General features: G+C 38.4%; 1 protein-coding gene across 5 annotated transcripts in view; it reads left to right on the top strand.

The window, feature by feature from the left end:
- The window catches only part of enox2 (ecto-NOX disulfide-thiol exchanger 2), a 147,756-nt gene that overhangs the window by 68,908 nt on the left and 61,711 nt on the right, over positions 1–17,137 (top strand). For all 5 annotated transcript variants that reach the window (XM_029512632.1, XM_029512630.1, XM_029512629.1 and 2 more), the window contains one exon: positions 5,290–5,436. In XM_029512632.1, the coding sequence (XP_029368492.1) occupies positions 5,290–5,436 (147 nt within the window). The remainder of the gene's footprint in view (positions 1–5,289; positions 5,437–17,137) is intronic.

Below are 17,137 nucleotides of genomic sequence, written 5' to 3'. Positions count from 1 at the left end.
TGAATAGAGCAGTATCTCATTTTATTGTGGTGAACTGATATGTGTTGAAACGGTTTATTGAGACCTAACGGAGGTCTTGTGACTTGGCTTCATCGGTAACCTTTCAGGTCACTGAAGGCTAAATTGGGATCCTATATGTAAACTTTTCAGCTGAAGCCACCAGGACCAAGAACGAAGGACTGACGCTGAGTTTAGCAGAGACAGCAGCTATCTCTGCAGTGATGGTAATTCAGCAGGACTTGCAATCTGGATTAATATTGTTCTAATGGACAGTGTGACTGCTCCTGTTTTCATTTTAATTTGTGATTAGATTAGATTATTTATGCCCTTTTCAACCCCATCCAAATTTCACCAATAACATTTGCATTCTTATTGTGTCATAGTATGCTGCTCAAATGTGAGAGTTTACTGCTTCTATCTGTTCTATGTCATTATACTTCAGTATGTTTTGGTCTTCTGGTAGATTTATGGCTTGGCAAAACAAACAAATTCCATTGATATTGGACTTTGGGAAATTGTGAGTGGCATTAGTTGAGGTGACAATTTTGGGCAGAAAGATTATAGTCTTGACATCTTTTATGTCAGTGTTTTATTTGATCGTATTCGCCTGAATTTAAGAAAGAAAGGTGCTCCACTGCATGATGGTGATGAATTAAAAACAAGAAAACTTTGGCTTCGTGTTGGTCATGGGATATTGCTTTGGAAATTTTGAGCAATTTCTAACTTTGTTCAGACACTTTGCTGTGAATATTATTTGTGTTAGTGCTTATATTTTTCACATCATATGAAATAGGGACATTTGTAACATCAACATTTGGCTATTAACAAAGCTAACAAAGCATTAAAAATCTTACATTATGAATAATTAATGAGCATTCTTAACTTTGAGAATAATCTCTTGGCCTCCATAAAATCCCACCTCCTTGTGATGTCGGTACTGTTTTAGCATAAAAGGATGATCCTGTACACCTTTATCTAGATTCAATCCTGGTGAATTTGCTCAGCCATTTAGCTTGTTTGATGATACAAATCAGTGGACCTGAAAGGCAGTTTGTTGACAGACAGATCAGGTTGAGTAATGTGGTGGGTTAGTCAGAAGCAAATTTAGTTCTGAGGCAGGGGATATGTTAATGTTGTGTGCCACCCTCTGGCCTCTTGCCTTGTTCAGATGAATGAATGTGCCATAGTCTACATGGCCTCTATATGTTTCTCAGTGTTATCTTTGATTAACAGAGCCCTGCTGTAGCCATTCTCCCCTATTCAGCACTTTCTCACAATGTATTGCTGATGCGCATTTCCGCCTCATCTGCATTACACTTTGTATACTGCAACAGTTTACTAGCTGATAGGAGTTAGATTGGAGCATATCAGGGAGAATTATATTTATTTGAAAGAAAGTCATTCCTCTGTGGCTTGTGGGTGATCTGTTCATGGAGATTGTAGATTTGATCCCTGCAGCTATCAGTGTGCTTTGAATTTATTAAAGCAAATTGTGAACTTACTGATGCTCAAATGTCATGATTCTGTTGTGCAGAAAGCTTGATTCTTTGCTCTCTGTAATTAGTTTAACCGACCAAGACGGTTTTTCTGTATTATAGGAGATTTTCTACACTGTTTCTCTGTGTGGTGAAACGAGGCATCATGTATCCCTGGAGGTTTGTTTGTTTGTTTGTTTGTTTGTTTTTTTTTGGTTTTTAAGGGTTTCCTGTTACTTAGTTTGCTGACGATATTAAACCTTTCAATGGTCATGAAAGGTTTCAATTTTCATTAGCTTCATAAATCCTCAGGCTGAGTGTGTGACAGGGCAAACCAGCCTGACCTAGCTCACATGGATTTGGTCAGTTGGTTATTATTTCATTGCTATGTCTTAATGATGACATGACAGCCCCTCAAGCTACATGTTTCAGATGTCCTAGTTATGTTTGCAACCTTTGCAGCCAAATGGGGCTTTAATGACCCATTGAGTTTTGTTGTGCTTTTCATGGCCCTGTGTTTTCCTGGCTCACCATATCATTAATGGGGCAGTTGTTAGTGTATCCTTGAAATAAGATCAGTTCAATTTCAGTCGTGATATTTCCACAGAGCATGAAGTTAATTTTACTCTGCAGTCCCTCTGCCCACACCCTGCGCCTGTCTCCACCCAGCCTCCTGGTATTCATTTTCTTCCTCCCTCAGGGAGTGATACTGACATCCCCCCTCCCTCTGGCCAGATGTTGAAACTCAAACACACCATCCATCAGCCCACAGACATATGAGTAGCCCGCAGACAGGAGCAATGACCCAGCAAAAGCATTTCTAATACAGGTTTACACTCATGCATATATACACACTTACAGGTTTCACTTCTACGCTCTGTTCCCACTCTTCACTTTTGAATCAACGTATATTTCTACAGTGCTCCATAACTGTTTGATTACTGGTGTTGAACACTGACAACTGTTTCTGAATTAAAACCCAGAGAAATATGCTTCTGGTGTGAGATAAAATAACCAACAGTCAGAAGCTGTTTCATGAAAGCTGCATCCTCAGAACTTTTTATAGTGTTGTGATGCCATACAGCAAGATCCAGATGAGGTAAAAACCACACTGGATGCAGTTAGTCACACAGTTCCATTTAAGTTTTAAATAACACATTTCTTCCAACCTGATTCATCCTCTGTGTGTTGCACACGTCACCTTTACACCACATGTCTGAAGAATTTGAGAAAATGTTTGGGTAAAACCAACATTATGAGGAAAGATTATATTTCTTTTATTCTCTGATCTTGAACTGGAACAACATAGTGTCTGGTGAGGTTAGGTGGTATTTCTCTGTCAGCTGCTTCACTCTTTCCAAGGTCTCTCTTGGCCATTCTTCACAGGAGCTCACATGCCTTCCATGACTTGGATGTTGCCAGTTTAAATATAATCTGTAGCTGTTTGTTGGTGATGCTGGCAAAGTAATGGGCTCAGTTAACACTCTACAATATTGATGTTAACCATAAAAAAAGTGTGACAGATGGATGCTGAGTGGGAATTGACTTAAATGACGGAGACTGACTCCGGCGATTGCCTCACCCCTTCCTTGAATCCAGAAAATGTTCCAAACAAAACTTTAATGTATCTCAAGGCCCTAACTCTCAGGGTGTGTTGTCTGGATTGTGACCTTTACCACTGCCCCGTGACAGTTTGCTATCATTTTGTAGATGCAGAAAGTCAGTGAGTGTTTTTGTCTGAAGAAGTTTTGCGCACTAACAAGTATTGTCACTCAGCAAAACATTTCTTATCTTTCTTTTTCTTTCTTATCTGAATGTCTGAATTGTCCGTCTCTGGTAACTTTTTGATCCATCTTGGTATTGGTTGACTGAATTCATTCAAAGTGAAGACTAAGTTGACAAAAAAATCTGTAATCTGATTCTATCCGTTTTTATGTGGAAACTTGAAAATATAGCAGTGTGCAACTTAATCAAAGTATTCCCCCAGAACTACAGAGTCATGATGTTAAGATAAGATAAGTTAGGACTTTATTTATCTCGCGTATGGGAAATTTGATCGTTACAGCAGCAACCATAGATATAGAAGTACAACAATAGAACAAGAATAAAAAGTGGTGGTGATAATGATAAAGTGACATTACGTAATAAAGTGACTTTAAATATAAAAAAAATGCAAAAATACAACTATGAGGTTCAAAACTGTTAAACAGTGTAATACAGTAGAGTGTATGTGGATGAGGTAGTGAAGATAAAGCACAAAACCTGTCAGTAGTGTAAAAAAATGTAATAGTCCACAGTGCAGATTTTATTGCTGCGACAATATTGTGTTGCTCTTTGTAAAGAAAAACAGTTTCACTGTTGTAATTCTAAGGAATGATGTTGTTATTTAGAGCATGGTCCGAGTTTAATACCAACTGATCAGACCTCAGACCTCGGTAAGCCACTGCAATGAAGGCCGTCTGATCTGTTGAGCCATGGAGGCAAAAACAAATCTCAGCACTAAGAAATGCCATAAGTTTTTCAGGTACATAGACCATCTCTCCAGGACTCTGAATTCTAAACAGACATCACCCGAAGAGCACAGAATAGCTGCTACATTAAGCAGAAAACACAAGTTAAGTTTTTACTGTTTATTTGGATGCCAAGGCAATCTCCACATTATTTTAGTTTTCATCTCTTGTGGCTGTAACTGTTGTTTTTGCCCTGCGGTCGTGATATGACTGTTGATTTGTTTTTGTACGATAACAGTGAGGAAAGTAGAAAAACTGAAGGAAACCTTGTCTCCACCGAGCTGTCTCATTTTACAGACTACCTGAGCTGGATTTTTCTTGAAATATAGAAATGACTTGTGAAAAGTGTTCTAAATCAAAGTAAGAGGTGTTTCAAAATTGACCTTGACTGGAAGAGAAAGACAGTTTATCGGTTGGTTTGTCTGTGTGCTCAAAATATTTATACAGAAGTATAATTCTTACATCCAGCCCCAGGTATCTGTTATTGTTTCCTAACTCTGTATTAGGGCAGACAATTTTTATCTTGGGTTCCTGAGAAAGTCGTGAGCCACAATTCCTAGAGCACAAGATGGCATTTCCAAGTAGTTTGTTTTTAGCTAATCAGTTGGCAAGTTGACTTCATAACTTGATTAAAAACAAAAAGTTTGGGGGAGAAAACAGGGAAAAGTGGAGGAAAATCCTCACATTTCACAAGATAAAGGTTTGGTTCTTTTTACTTAAGGAATCAATTATGTTACTACTGCACTGCCTGTCAAGTAATTAGTTAATTGACTAAACATTTTTGGTTTTAATTTCACTCCATATCAAAAAAAGACATTTTCTTTGAGAAAATAAACTACCATCTATGTTGGAACTTTTGATCATATCATGGTCTTAATCAATTGATGATGTTTGACCAGTTTTGGCATTGTAGATTTATTTTTTCGTTCGGTGCTTCTTAGAGTTGTCCATGTCTTTGAATACTGCTGGTATTCAGTGTTGTCTTTGAATTGGTCAGAAAAGTGACCAAAAGAGAGTTGAGGGGCTTTAATTTGAGAATGATATTTATTTTCAGAGCTATGAGGATATTTATTTCTGTAGATCTACTTGAATATGCTGCATTCTGATTGTTGATTGAATTTACTTCCACCAGTGCCACACTTCTTAATATGAATGAAAGGTCTTAATACGGTGATCTGTGTCATGATGATGCTAACACCAAAAGCTCAGTGTAATGTATCCTCCTCTTGTATGTGACAGTACTTTCTCCTTTGGTCAGGAGCTGGTGTTTAATTCACTGCAATGTGACTTTCTGTGTCTTCAAGGACTCAACGCTTTGCCCTTTGATCCAGCAACCAACAACGATCCTCTGCAGTTCACCAGTTCCAACGGGCCACTGGTGTCAGAGTGTCCTCCTCTAGAAACCACAGCCGAGAACAGCAAGAAGAGGAAGCGAACCATCCTGCCTCCAGGTACGTACAACTTTGTTACTTTGTTAGCGTTTTGCCATTGGCACAGGATTACTGCATGATTTAAAATCCTCACATTTTTGCCCTCAGCCATGTCAAACTCTAAATGCAGGTGTCTGTAACTTCAAAAACAGAATAGCCTCCATCACTCTGGAGAGTTTTGCGAGAAGAGCTAGCTTTCTTACCTTGAGATTCCTCTTCCTTTTCCTCCACCAACATCAAATGGCTGTGATGGGAATTGTTGCATAATCCTATTATTTGATACAGGTGTGGAAAGAAAATGTGGCTCAGTTTACTCTTTGTTGTTTTCGATTAGCTTGCCATGTCCTGCAGCTCTGGTTGTCTGGCCTGTTGGTAGGTCAGGCAGCTGCAGCAGCAAACTGCTCTTCTGAGATTGTGTGTCTGACTGTCTGTTACTATGCCAGCACCACCTGCCAGTCACAACTGCAACACACCTTCAGCTTTCCCGCTCTAAAACACACACACACACACACACACACACACACACACACATACACACACACACACACACACTGACCTTTCACACAGAGAGGGAGGCATAGAAGAATTAGTTTCTGTGTGCATGTGAGTTTATGTGTGAGTGAAGTGTAATTAAACAATAATTTCACTTAATTATGGATTGCCTGGTAATGTATCAAATGAAGGAATGTCCTCATAATTTAAAAATCTAAATTGTACTGATTAATTAATTGCTCTGTTTGTAATAGAAAGAAGAGGGCCCATAAGACTGAGAAGTTTTGTCCCATGTTCTCTACTTTTTTTGATGATTCTAATTGGACTGGATTAATATTCTACATTAACACAGCCCTAATTGACTATTCATCTTTAATTCACATCTTCACATGGATGAGTTCACATTTCAATAAACTTTCATTTCATTTTAATTCAATGACGATATTGAGCTATAATTTGATAATGCATCACAGATGATTGTCAAACAAATAAGATGTTAGGTGAAGCGCCATGACTCTGTGGAGGTGTAATGGGAAGAGTAGGTTCAAATGTTGAAAGCTGTACCAAATTTGTGACATTAATATGGTGTGTATGGGTCACAATGTTTCACTTTCAACACACATGAGAAGCAGCAGTTTTAAGTGACGAAAACTATCCTTTGCTGACATGAGTATCAGGTAATGGCTCAGAGGGCAGAGACAGAGTCAGAGGACTTAATGAAACACTGTGACTCTGTGGAAGTGTCATGTCCCTTTGCACTGATAGAAATGAATTGATTCATTTCTGTTTTCTTTTCTTTAGTCTGAGAGCTGATGTCAGGCCAACATATCATGTGTTTAAAAATTCCCCTTTCTGCTTTAATCCACTGGAGTGCAGTGCTAGGGGTGATTAATGAGACTTTCTATCACTTTCTTGCTTTCACTCTCAGCACTCAGATCACAGAAGGTGAGCGCACAAGCAGGCCAGCTGGACAACGTAGAGTTCACCACATTTTATGTTCATAAAATGGAGCCCCAACTCATTAAAATCTTTGTTCATTCAGTCTCATGGGTAGATATTTTTGTCGTCATAATTGCCTTTTATACCCTCATAACCATGTGCAATAATTCAAAGCAACAAAGCACATATACTTTTCTTAAATATGATAAGAAACTGAAAATTTCTTTTTTAATCGAATAAGAATTTGAGAAGTCAACAGAGCAAACTGCCTGTCTTATGTGGCCCATGAGGAATCCAAGTTAATTCAGACTCAGCGCAGACCTGCAGCAGACCAAACAAACAGCAAGGTACTTTATTGAGAGCTTTCACCTCCTGTAACTTGGTAAACAGAATGAGCTTTAATTCATATCCTGTTCACTCTGTAGCTCCAAAATGGAAACTGTCCATCTAGCTCACTCACCTCACACTGGGACTCAGTATGAATATCTTGATAAGTTTATTTAGGTGACTATAAAATGACTCCCAAGAAATCTAAATCATTTGAAATCAAGCCCACCTGGCTGCGAATTCCCAGGTTTTTGTGATTCTTTCTACTAAATAAACTAAAAAATATGTTGTGGAAAATTCAGGAATGTTGAAATAGTGAATACATTCTCATTAAACAGCACCCTCATATTTGCTTTTGGATCTTTTTATGTGTGTGTGTGTTTATATCCACCATCTTAACTATCCACACTAAGTGTTGCTTCGGGGCAGCAGGCACACTGCAAGGATTTTCCTTATTCTGTGTTTTTTGTTTTTTTTTTTTTCTCTCAGTTGTATCCAATGCTGCCAGAGATGGCCATTTTGCCTCAAGCCCTGCTGTGTTGAAACTGCAGGTAGTGAAGAGAATGAGATTTTGAAATGCTGCTCTTTTTTTAATTCTCTCCTCTTCTTTTTCCTTTTTTTTCTCTGGAATAGGATTCCCCTTCTTACAATGAATATAAATGCCTTTTTTGCAGAACCTGCACAAGCTGCATTTAATTTTCTTGTGCCTGTTACTCAAATGCCTACACAACAATCATTATTTGTAAAGTGGTTAAAAACAGTTAAACTGTGACTCATTCATTCATCTTCAACCACTTATCCATTGCGGGGAGTTATATGCGATTTATAAAGTAGAAATACAATACTGTTCAAAAGCTATCCCAAATAAATCACTTATTGGAAAATAACCATCAACGTAATACAATTTATTGCATACAAGGAAATTTTTAATATTTATATATTTAATATTCCAGGCTGACGTCAATTAATAAAAGTTATTTTATTTATTTATTATTTATTTATTTTATTTATATTATATATATATATATATATATATATATATATATATATATATATATATATATATATATATATATATATATATATAAAGACCTGATCACACTTAAACCATATAAACAGCTTCAACTTGAAACGTTTGAGTGGAAATAACTTTATTTATGTGAAATAACTCTTTGAAGCAGAACGCTTGGCCTTTGGCTAAATGGGTTTCAAATACCCTTGTAACAAGATTGGTTGACTGGAAAAAAAAATTGATCAGAAGTGATCAGAAAACAAGCATTTTTTCAAACCTAAAGCCTTGTGTATGGATTCTTCTGCAGCATTTTCAATGGTAGGATGTAATAAATTGCCCTACCCTTCTGTTTTTTTGTGCATGAAAATGAAATTGATTATTTTTTATTGCAAAGGCCAGGTCACAGCCGTAGTTTCAGCAAATAAAAGAGTTGAACTCTCACCAATCCAATCCCTCTTGTATTAACCTTTAGTGGGACCTAAGTGTTAAAATAAAATGCTATTGATTCTCCAGGAGAAAGGTTAATGTCATTGAGCAAAGAGGAAATAAGGATGCATGTTGTGTTGGTTGGGAAAGACAGTATTTCTCAATGGAATGTCATGACGTGTTGCAGTAAAGGTTTATTTCAGGCCTCTCAAAGTATGGTAATGGGAATGAAAATATTTAAAGGTACCCTGTAGAGCATTCAGTAAAAATAAACTGAGTTTTGTTTGCGTTCAGCATTTCACACTCAAACGTGCTGCATGCCTCATTACGGATTAAAAGCTGTTTGGAAAACAAATCTTTAAGATGATTAAATATTCTGGTTTTCCATCATGGGTCCAGTGTCTATTCTAAAGCTCTGCAGTTAGTCTATGGATTTTTACTTCGTATATTTTTACTGTGAGAAAATGTAAACTTCACCTTGATGGCCCAACCATCAGATGTCACCAGGACAGATTTTTCATTAAAGAAGTAAACTTCTGAGAGCTTTGTGTATGCTATAAATATTTGTGCTGGAGTTTGGAGCAATTCTCAATTCAATCTTGATCTTAAAGTGCAAATTGTTCTATTTTCTATTTTTCAGTGACACTGAATTTTTCATTGGCCAATTGAGTCTCCTCAAAGCCCAAAATTTACAAGTTTGCTACATCTGCCCTGAAGTGAACTCCTTTACCAACCATTTTGGTGCAAACAGAAATGCATGTGTCTGTCTGTTTCTTGTCTGTCGCTGTTAACGTCTATTTTGGAGAGAACCACCCTTCAGTCTACAACCACAACCTTCACTTACAGTAATAAGCATGTATCTCTTCCACTTCTGGTGAGTAAATCAAAAATTGTCTTCTCAACAATGTTGTTTGTTCTGTTTTGCCTCTAAAAGTAGGGAAGTAATAGGAAATCACACACTCGGAAATTCTCATTGGTTGAGTCGTTTTGACATGAAAACAGAAATAAAAGAAAAAGTTTCAGTTGTGAAAGCCTGCTCTTTTTCTGTACTTTTTAACTCAGTCAACCTGGCTATAATGACAACATAGTCGAGCACACACCGCAGTTTTTTTTTTTTTTTGTTTGTTTGTTTGTTTTGTTAGCTATTCAAGTTTTACAGGTGACATGTGACAAAAATTCCTCACTTTGTCTTTGGTCCAGGTTTGTACTCCTGAAACAATTTTGTTAGTACAAGATCTCCTGTGAGAGTGTATGTAGACCTTGTGATGAATGGTTTTCATTCAGATTGGGTTTTCTGAGGTAACCCAAGTAAATCCAAGTAAGGGACTGCACTTCAGTAAACTGAATGTGGGTTCACATTTGAAGAAGTACCATATACCATTTTATATTACAAGTAACAGCATTTCTCCTTTTTGCCCATTGGAAAGTAATGCACACAAGTATAGAAAAATGTTTTGTCACTGAGTCACTGCTGGCAGGAAAAGAGCTGTCAGAAGGTAAATAATGTAATGGGCTACTTAAACTGTCAGAGATGGCAGTCCGTTGAGATATATGACTGTGTCATTGTCCCAGAAAAGGGGGGGGGTCTAAGTATAGTGTCCTGAGACCTGTGTGTTGAGACGAGAGATCTACAGTTGGATGTCAGTCTTGGTGATTCTGAGGCCACACAGTGACAACAGTAGATTACAGTGATGCTTATGGATGGGAGAGACAGGATGACAGATGGTAGTTAAAAATGAAATTGTTATTACAACGGCATGTGAAGTGTATGGAGGCTCACAAAAGTTAATGTCTTAGTGATTGGTGAAGAATTTAGTTTGGAAGGATTGGCTGCGTTCCCCTGCATCACTGCATGTGTTTGTCTTTTTGGTCTAACAGAGAATTGTGATTGAAATGCATGACAAGCTGCTGAGGGACCTGCCTTTCCGTATTCATCTGGGACTCCTCTGCTTCAGTCAGAACATAAGAGTCCACTTGTCTCTACTGCTGCTCTGGGAGAGATGAAAACTATGCAATTCCTATATGGACAGCGTGTGCTTGCTTACATAGGAGTAGGAGTATTAAGAGTGTTTTCTGAGGGCTCGATACAGCAGTTCAAATCCTACCAGACTGTCTTTGATCCAGAGCATACGGGAAATATAAGATCCTCATTGTTTCAACACATGAGCAAGTAATCAAACAAGGAAATTAAATCAGAGTTCACCCGCAATCCCATTTCCCATTTGATACCACCATTATTTTATATCTTATTCTCTTGCTCCCTGTCATTCTAGTGTGTACTGCAGTGGCCAGGGATTTAGTACCACTTCAGCCTGTCTTACGAAGACTAGAAACATGTGACGTTTAAATTATTCACAGTGCCAGAAGGCACTCTGCTCTGTCTGCTAACTCACCCTAAAGTTGTTAATGTTAATGTTTAAGCCTCAAGCAAGGCTTGGGCTTGAAATAGGTTCTAAAAACCAATTGAACATCTCCACCTGATGTATAGTTTTCTGCTTGATTAAAGCAAATCAGGACACATGGCCCCATTCTCATAACTTATCTCCCTCACATTGTTGTTGTTGAATAAAGGTGACAATCTGCCCATGACACAGGTTTTTCTCTTCATCCTCCGGCCTCAAGGATAAGATCAAATATCTGTATCTCCGTCCTCTAACCCGCTACATTCCTTCCTCACTTTAAAATAAACTGTGCCATTTCTTCTTGTTGAGGGCATGTTATCTGACCAAAAGCGCACGCCCGAGATTTAAAGGCTCAGTGGCTACAATTACATATGTAAAGACTACTGAGGGTTTTTAGCAACAGTGTTTTTCATCAAGCCACCAGTAAATGTCAGATTCTGCCAATAAACACCAATGAATAGCCGCTCACTCAGGTCGGAATACATTGCAAATTATTTATATTGTCTAGCTGAACAACTTTTGTTTCTTCTATGAATGAGTGTATATTTTGTTTTGACAAACTCAGTGTGTTACGTTTTAAAAACGCATGAAGCCTCTGTGCCGGCCACAGCCAGGGCTGGAGGCATCATGTTTTCATGATGTCTGTCTATTCATCAGGTTCTCTTCAACTTTTCACTACTATTACATTTGGTACTGACATTTATTTGGATTAAAGGATGAATTGGAACTTTGGTTGTCAGAGTTCATAGTTGTGGCTGCCTTTTTGTTAACTTCATATATCAGAGCAGGAGTTTCAATACATTTGGCACAAATATTCTTTTGGACTCAAGGATAGATTGCATCGATCTTGGGGGCCACGGATCAAAGTCAATGCAACCTCACCAAACATGTTTCTGGTCAAGAAGAAAGGTGGGTGGGATGCAAATATTTTCTTTATCTTGGTGAGTTCCCAAAAGGAAAATATTATAGTTCCTCCCATTACTCTTATTGGAGATAAAAAATATTTTGCAACAAGAAAATAACCAAAGTAGAGTACCTCTCCATGGCCCCCTCACCTCTTCTTTTTTCCTTTTCATCATCTGTTCTTCCTCACATCACTTACCCCAATATCTCCTCCAGTTTTATCCAGTACTATACATTTTCATCAGTGACCCTGTGATACCTCTCCTCTTCTATCAACACCTCTCGCTCCCTGCACACCCCCCATCTCTCTGTTTTCTCTCCGTCTTCTCTCTGAGCCTCCAGCCGGGTTAACTGATCCACACCAGCTGCCTCTCACTTCCTGAAAAAAACTGCTGAACATCTCCTCTGTCTCTCTTCTTCATCATCCTGCCGCTCTTTCCAACAACCTCATTTCACATTACTCTTAGAGTCCACTGCACACGTATCAGTCCAGAAAAGATCATTAGTGGATGAGGCATCCTAGTTCATATTACAGAATTGCACTGTAATGGATGAGTGGATGCACACTATTGAAACACTATATTCTAAATATAGAAAAAGGAAAGTGGGGGAGGGGTAAATTACAGGGCTAGTGCAACCATGTCGGGTTTTATTTTGCTGATCCATTTTGGCTTGTCATTGTGTCTTCCAGTTCCGTTGAGACGTGGAACACTTTAATCTGCACCCAGATATACATGTCTCTCTTCCCCAATCCAGAAGGAAGTGACAGTTCACATGATGCTATTTTGCAACTAAAAAACACCAGAAATAATGTTGCCCCATAGAGCTTCATCTACAACAGCAAACTAACAACAAAGCCATGAGCTAAATGGATTGATTCCATGAATGGGATGGAAATGAGGCCACAATTTATCACAATACATGTGCACTTAATCATGCTGTTCTCCCACATATGGGCTCGTTCAGTGGTAGGACTGATTAGGGTCAAATAGATTCTTCAGAATAAGAAATACTTTACCGTTTCTTATATTCAGTAGCTCCATGTGTCGTCTTTATGATCATATGTTATGAACTGGCCAGAGCTGCTTGGTGATGAAATTGGCTGTCAGCAGGGAGATTGTCAGCTAATACCTAAGTAACTTTAGCTGCTATTAGCACAGGAGAGAGATCCTGTGAGTGGTGACTGCCACAGATTGTTCGCTGTGGAGATGGAAGTCATATGCACCAATGAAAGGGGAGATTAAGCAGTCTAAACAATAAACAGAACAACTGTCTCATCTCTGGATGTGAGGGCAGCTGACCCACTTTTCACTTGGTCATGTGTCTTCGTTTCAGTAAATGGCACATAGTTCACTCTGAGGTTTTGAAAAGGAAACCTATGTGATGTTTTATCCCTGCAGCTAATTGGCTTCAGGAGATATACTTGGTGGATAATGCTTCATACCCATTTACACACCAACAAAGGGAGTATTTCTGGGTGACAATGCATTAGTCAATCTGAATGCCACACTGGGTTGCAAAACATCAAACATCAGAGTGATGACACATAAAGTGGGATTGCAATATGACAGGCAGTACCAACAGGGCCCGAAATCCCTAAACATCATGGGTGAACTCTGCTGTGGCTGACCTCCTCTGAAGAAACACATGCTGCTCCTAAGCAAGCATAACTTTATTTATACACCGTGATTTTGAACCCTTTTGGGGTAGTCTTTCATGAGTTGTTTTTTTTTTTTTTTTTTTTTTTTTTTTTTTTATAAACAAGATCTTGCTGGCATTTTGGGCCTTTCCTCCTGACAGCCTGGGTTTAACTGAGTCAAGTTAGTGGGCCTATGTGCCTGCATGCACCTTATCAGTGCCACCCACAAATTTTCTCTAGTATTGAGGGCTTTGTGGTGGCCACTCCAAAACATTCACTTTGTTGTCCCTAAGCAGCTTTACAACTAATTTAGAGGTGTTCATTTTCTATTTCAAAGACCCATCCTTTCCCAAGCTTTAACTTTTTGGCTGATATCTTAAAATGTTGCTTCAATATGTCCACATAATTTAATTTATTTTGTGAAGTGCATCAGTGCCTTCGGCAGAAAACCAGCCGCACCCACATGCTTCACCGTAGGGATGGTGTTCTGAGGCTCATAAGTTTAACCTTTTCTCCTCGAAACATAACTGATGATTATGCCAAATAGTTTAATTTCTGTTTCATCAGACTACAGGACATGACTCCACAAATAACAATCTTTGTCCCCATGTTCGGCTGCAGACAGTAATCCGGCCTTTTTTATGGCAGATTTGGAGCAGGGGCTTTCTCTGCGCTAAGTGGCCCTTTAGCTCATGTCGGTACAGAACTCATTTTGTGGTGGTTACCAGTTTCAGTCAGCATCTGTACACAATCTCTGACAGTTGTTCTGGGGTTCATTTTCACATCATCTCTGGGACGCAGAACCGTCTCCTTCCTGAGCGGTAGGATAGCTGTGTGCTCCCATGGTGTTTATGCTTGTGTAACTATTATTTGAACAGATGAACGTCAGGCATCTGGAAATTATACCCAAGGATCAGCCAGACTTTTCTAAGGTCCACAGTTCTTTTACTGATGTCTTAGTTGATTTCTTTAGATTTTTCCAAGATGTCGTGTGAAAAGGCCCTTGTGTTTGGGTTAGGGTGCTCAAATGATGTCCATTAGCCTATCAGAAGCTTTGAATGTTGATGTCCTTAAATGTCTTGTTTCGTCACGCACGGTCAAAAATTGAGTACATTTTTTTTTGTGTGTGTGTGTCAAAAATTCAGTGTAAAGAAATCGCGGATATATTTTCTGTTCCTATGACGCTCCAGTGTTGAATATAGTATGGTAATTAGTGCCTCACTGATAAAATCACTGCTTCTTCTATTATTTGTTTTATATATTTCATCATTGCCTCTCAGTTCCTTTGAATTTCTTTCACTAATGACCTTCTTTGCTGCAGTGATCCTGCCCTTGCTTTATTCATAGAAGCACCTTTTCTTAATCAAAGCCATTTTCTAAAGGGCACTCACTGCTCTCTAGCAATGGCTGCCAAGACGAACTCAAAATTACATCATACAGGCTCCTTTTGTCTGCCTTGTGAAAAGTCTGATGGATTAGGGCAAAGTCTACTATAATTCTGCGTTATCTTTTTCTCTGTTTCTCTCACTCAATCTCCAAGACATGGAAGAAGGACAGATGTAGTCTGACTGCCAAAGTCTAATTATATGCTGAGCAAAGCCCCTTCTGTAACAATGCCTTACATTGCTCTGGATCTAGCTGCTACTTGTACCTTTCTTTTGTTCAGTATCTCCCTCCCTCTCCTAGTTATTGTGTGTGAGAGGATGTTGTTCCCATCATGAAGTGTTTCAAGTTCACAAGATCATCTTTAGCTCATTATACTTTGTGTACACAAATTGGGCACTTGAGGCATAAACTCTGATATACAAACTTGAAATGGGACTGAGATTTTCTGTGGTCAGTGCATCCAGATTATTGCAGATTGATTTTGACATGAAGTGGAATTATGGTGAAGTTAGTAGTGACACACTAGTTACAGACGCTAGACTGGCATAAATGATGAGACCCAAATGGATCATGTTGGTGATATATTGTGGCTGTGATTTCTTGTTCATCACAGCAGTTTTTGCAATACATATGCCTGACTGTACAGGAAAACTAGTCTGTTTTTGAAGTGCTGTTGTCATACGTTATTTTACAGAGGCTGGCTATACAGTGGTAGGACTTTTTTTTGTTATGTGTTATCAGATTCTTTCCCCCTTCTATGTTGATGGCTTTTTCAGGTGTCTGCTATGCACTGTTGCATTGAATGGCGTTAAACAGACCAATGTTAGAGACATTTATCAGAACCACTGGAAATACACCAAAGTTTTCTTTTTGACAACTTTACTCTCCGTTTCTTCTACTTCTGTGACAAAGGCATTTATCCTTACCTCTATGGCCAGACTGCTATACATTTGTCATACCTGCTGTGCTATAAACTGGCATGGTCGATACCTGTCACATGAGCAGATAATGAGCACATTCTTCTTTCTTTCTTTCTTTCTTTTTTTTTTTTTTTTTTTTACTGTTTGTTGGACAAAACAAGCTTGTGTGTTCACCAAAACAACTGTTGGTCATTTTAACAGGAAATGTACTATTCTTTTATGTCCATTCTTTTGTCTTTTTTAATCACTTATATAAAGAAGAAAGTAAATATTATTCAAGATTTACTGAACACCAGGTAAGGTTTAGGCACAACAAACCAACACCTACTAAAATAAGACAAAAAGAGAGTCAATTCACAAATAAGTCAGATAACATGATTTTCAATTCCCTTCACAAGAATTGAAAATCGTGCTCTTAGGTTGGTGGATTTCTGTAGACAGTAGGTACTGACAGCAGATAATTTTTTTTTATCTTAACGATTACAAGATGAAGTCGGAGAACGCTGGAAACAGATGGAAGCCTGCCCAGCTTAGCTTTATAAATAAATAAATCTATGAGTCAGTGACTCAGTCAGCATATGGACAGAGATGCATGACCAAAGATGTTGAGCGGCCTTTGATTTTATCACTTTTTCAAGCAAGTCGAAAGAAAGATTTATAATCTGATGATTTGGCATTCCGCAAGCTCTGTGTTGGTGCCACAGCAGGTATCGCTCATGCCTCTAGTGGACCGACCATTAGAGGAATGATGGAGCACTGAAATAACGGCAGTGACCTCCACTCTTGAAAGCCTAACTAGAGAAAGCACCAGACCATGATTCATTCAGTGCTCCATGGCTCTAATGGAGGGCACTATCTTGTGTGTGTGTGTGTGTGGGTGTGTGGGTGTGGGTGTGGGTGGCAGGAAAAGCATTTTCATTGATAACAGAGCTTTAAGTAAGTATTAATAAGTATTATGCCAATCAAATTGGCATAATACTTATTATGTTAAAGGTAGATTTTTTATTTTTTTTTTTTCATGCAAATGAACAATAGCGTGCAACAGTATTTGCAAGTGGAACATCAAGATTTTTCCTTTTATTTTATTTCATTTTCAAACAAAAATGAGAAAAAAAATTACAATTGCAAACAACAAAATACTTTGTTACCCTATTTCTGTACCATATCATGGTAAGCAAAATGCTTTTGGATTTTTAAGTGGTAGCTGAACAGAACAAAACATTTTAAGATGCCAGTCTGGACCCTCCGGAAGGACTCATCAATCGAGCTGTAAGTT

This window comes from Echeneis naucrates, chromosome 10, assembly GCF_900963305.1.
Source record: "Echeneis naucrates chromosome 10, fEcheNa1.1, whole genome shotgun sequence".
NCBI lineage: Eukaryota > Metazoa > Chordata > Actinopteri > Carangiformes > Echeneidae > Echeneis > Echeneis naucrates.
The sequence above is the reverse complement of the archived record's forward strand: the minus strand, read 5'-3'. Positions and strand labels throughout refer to the sequence as shown.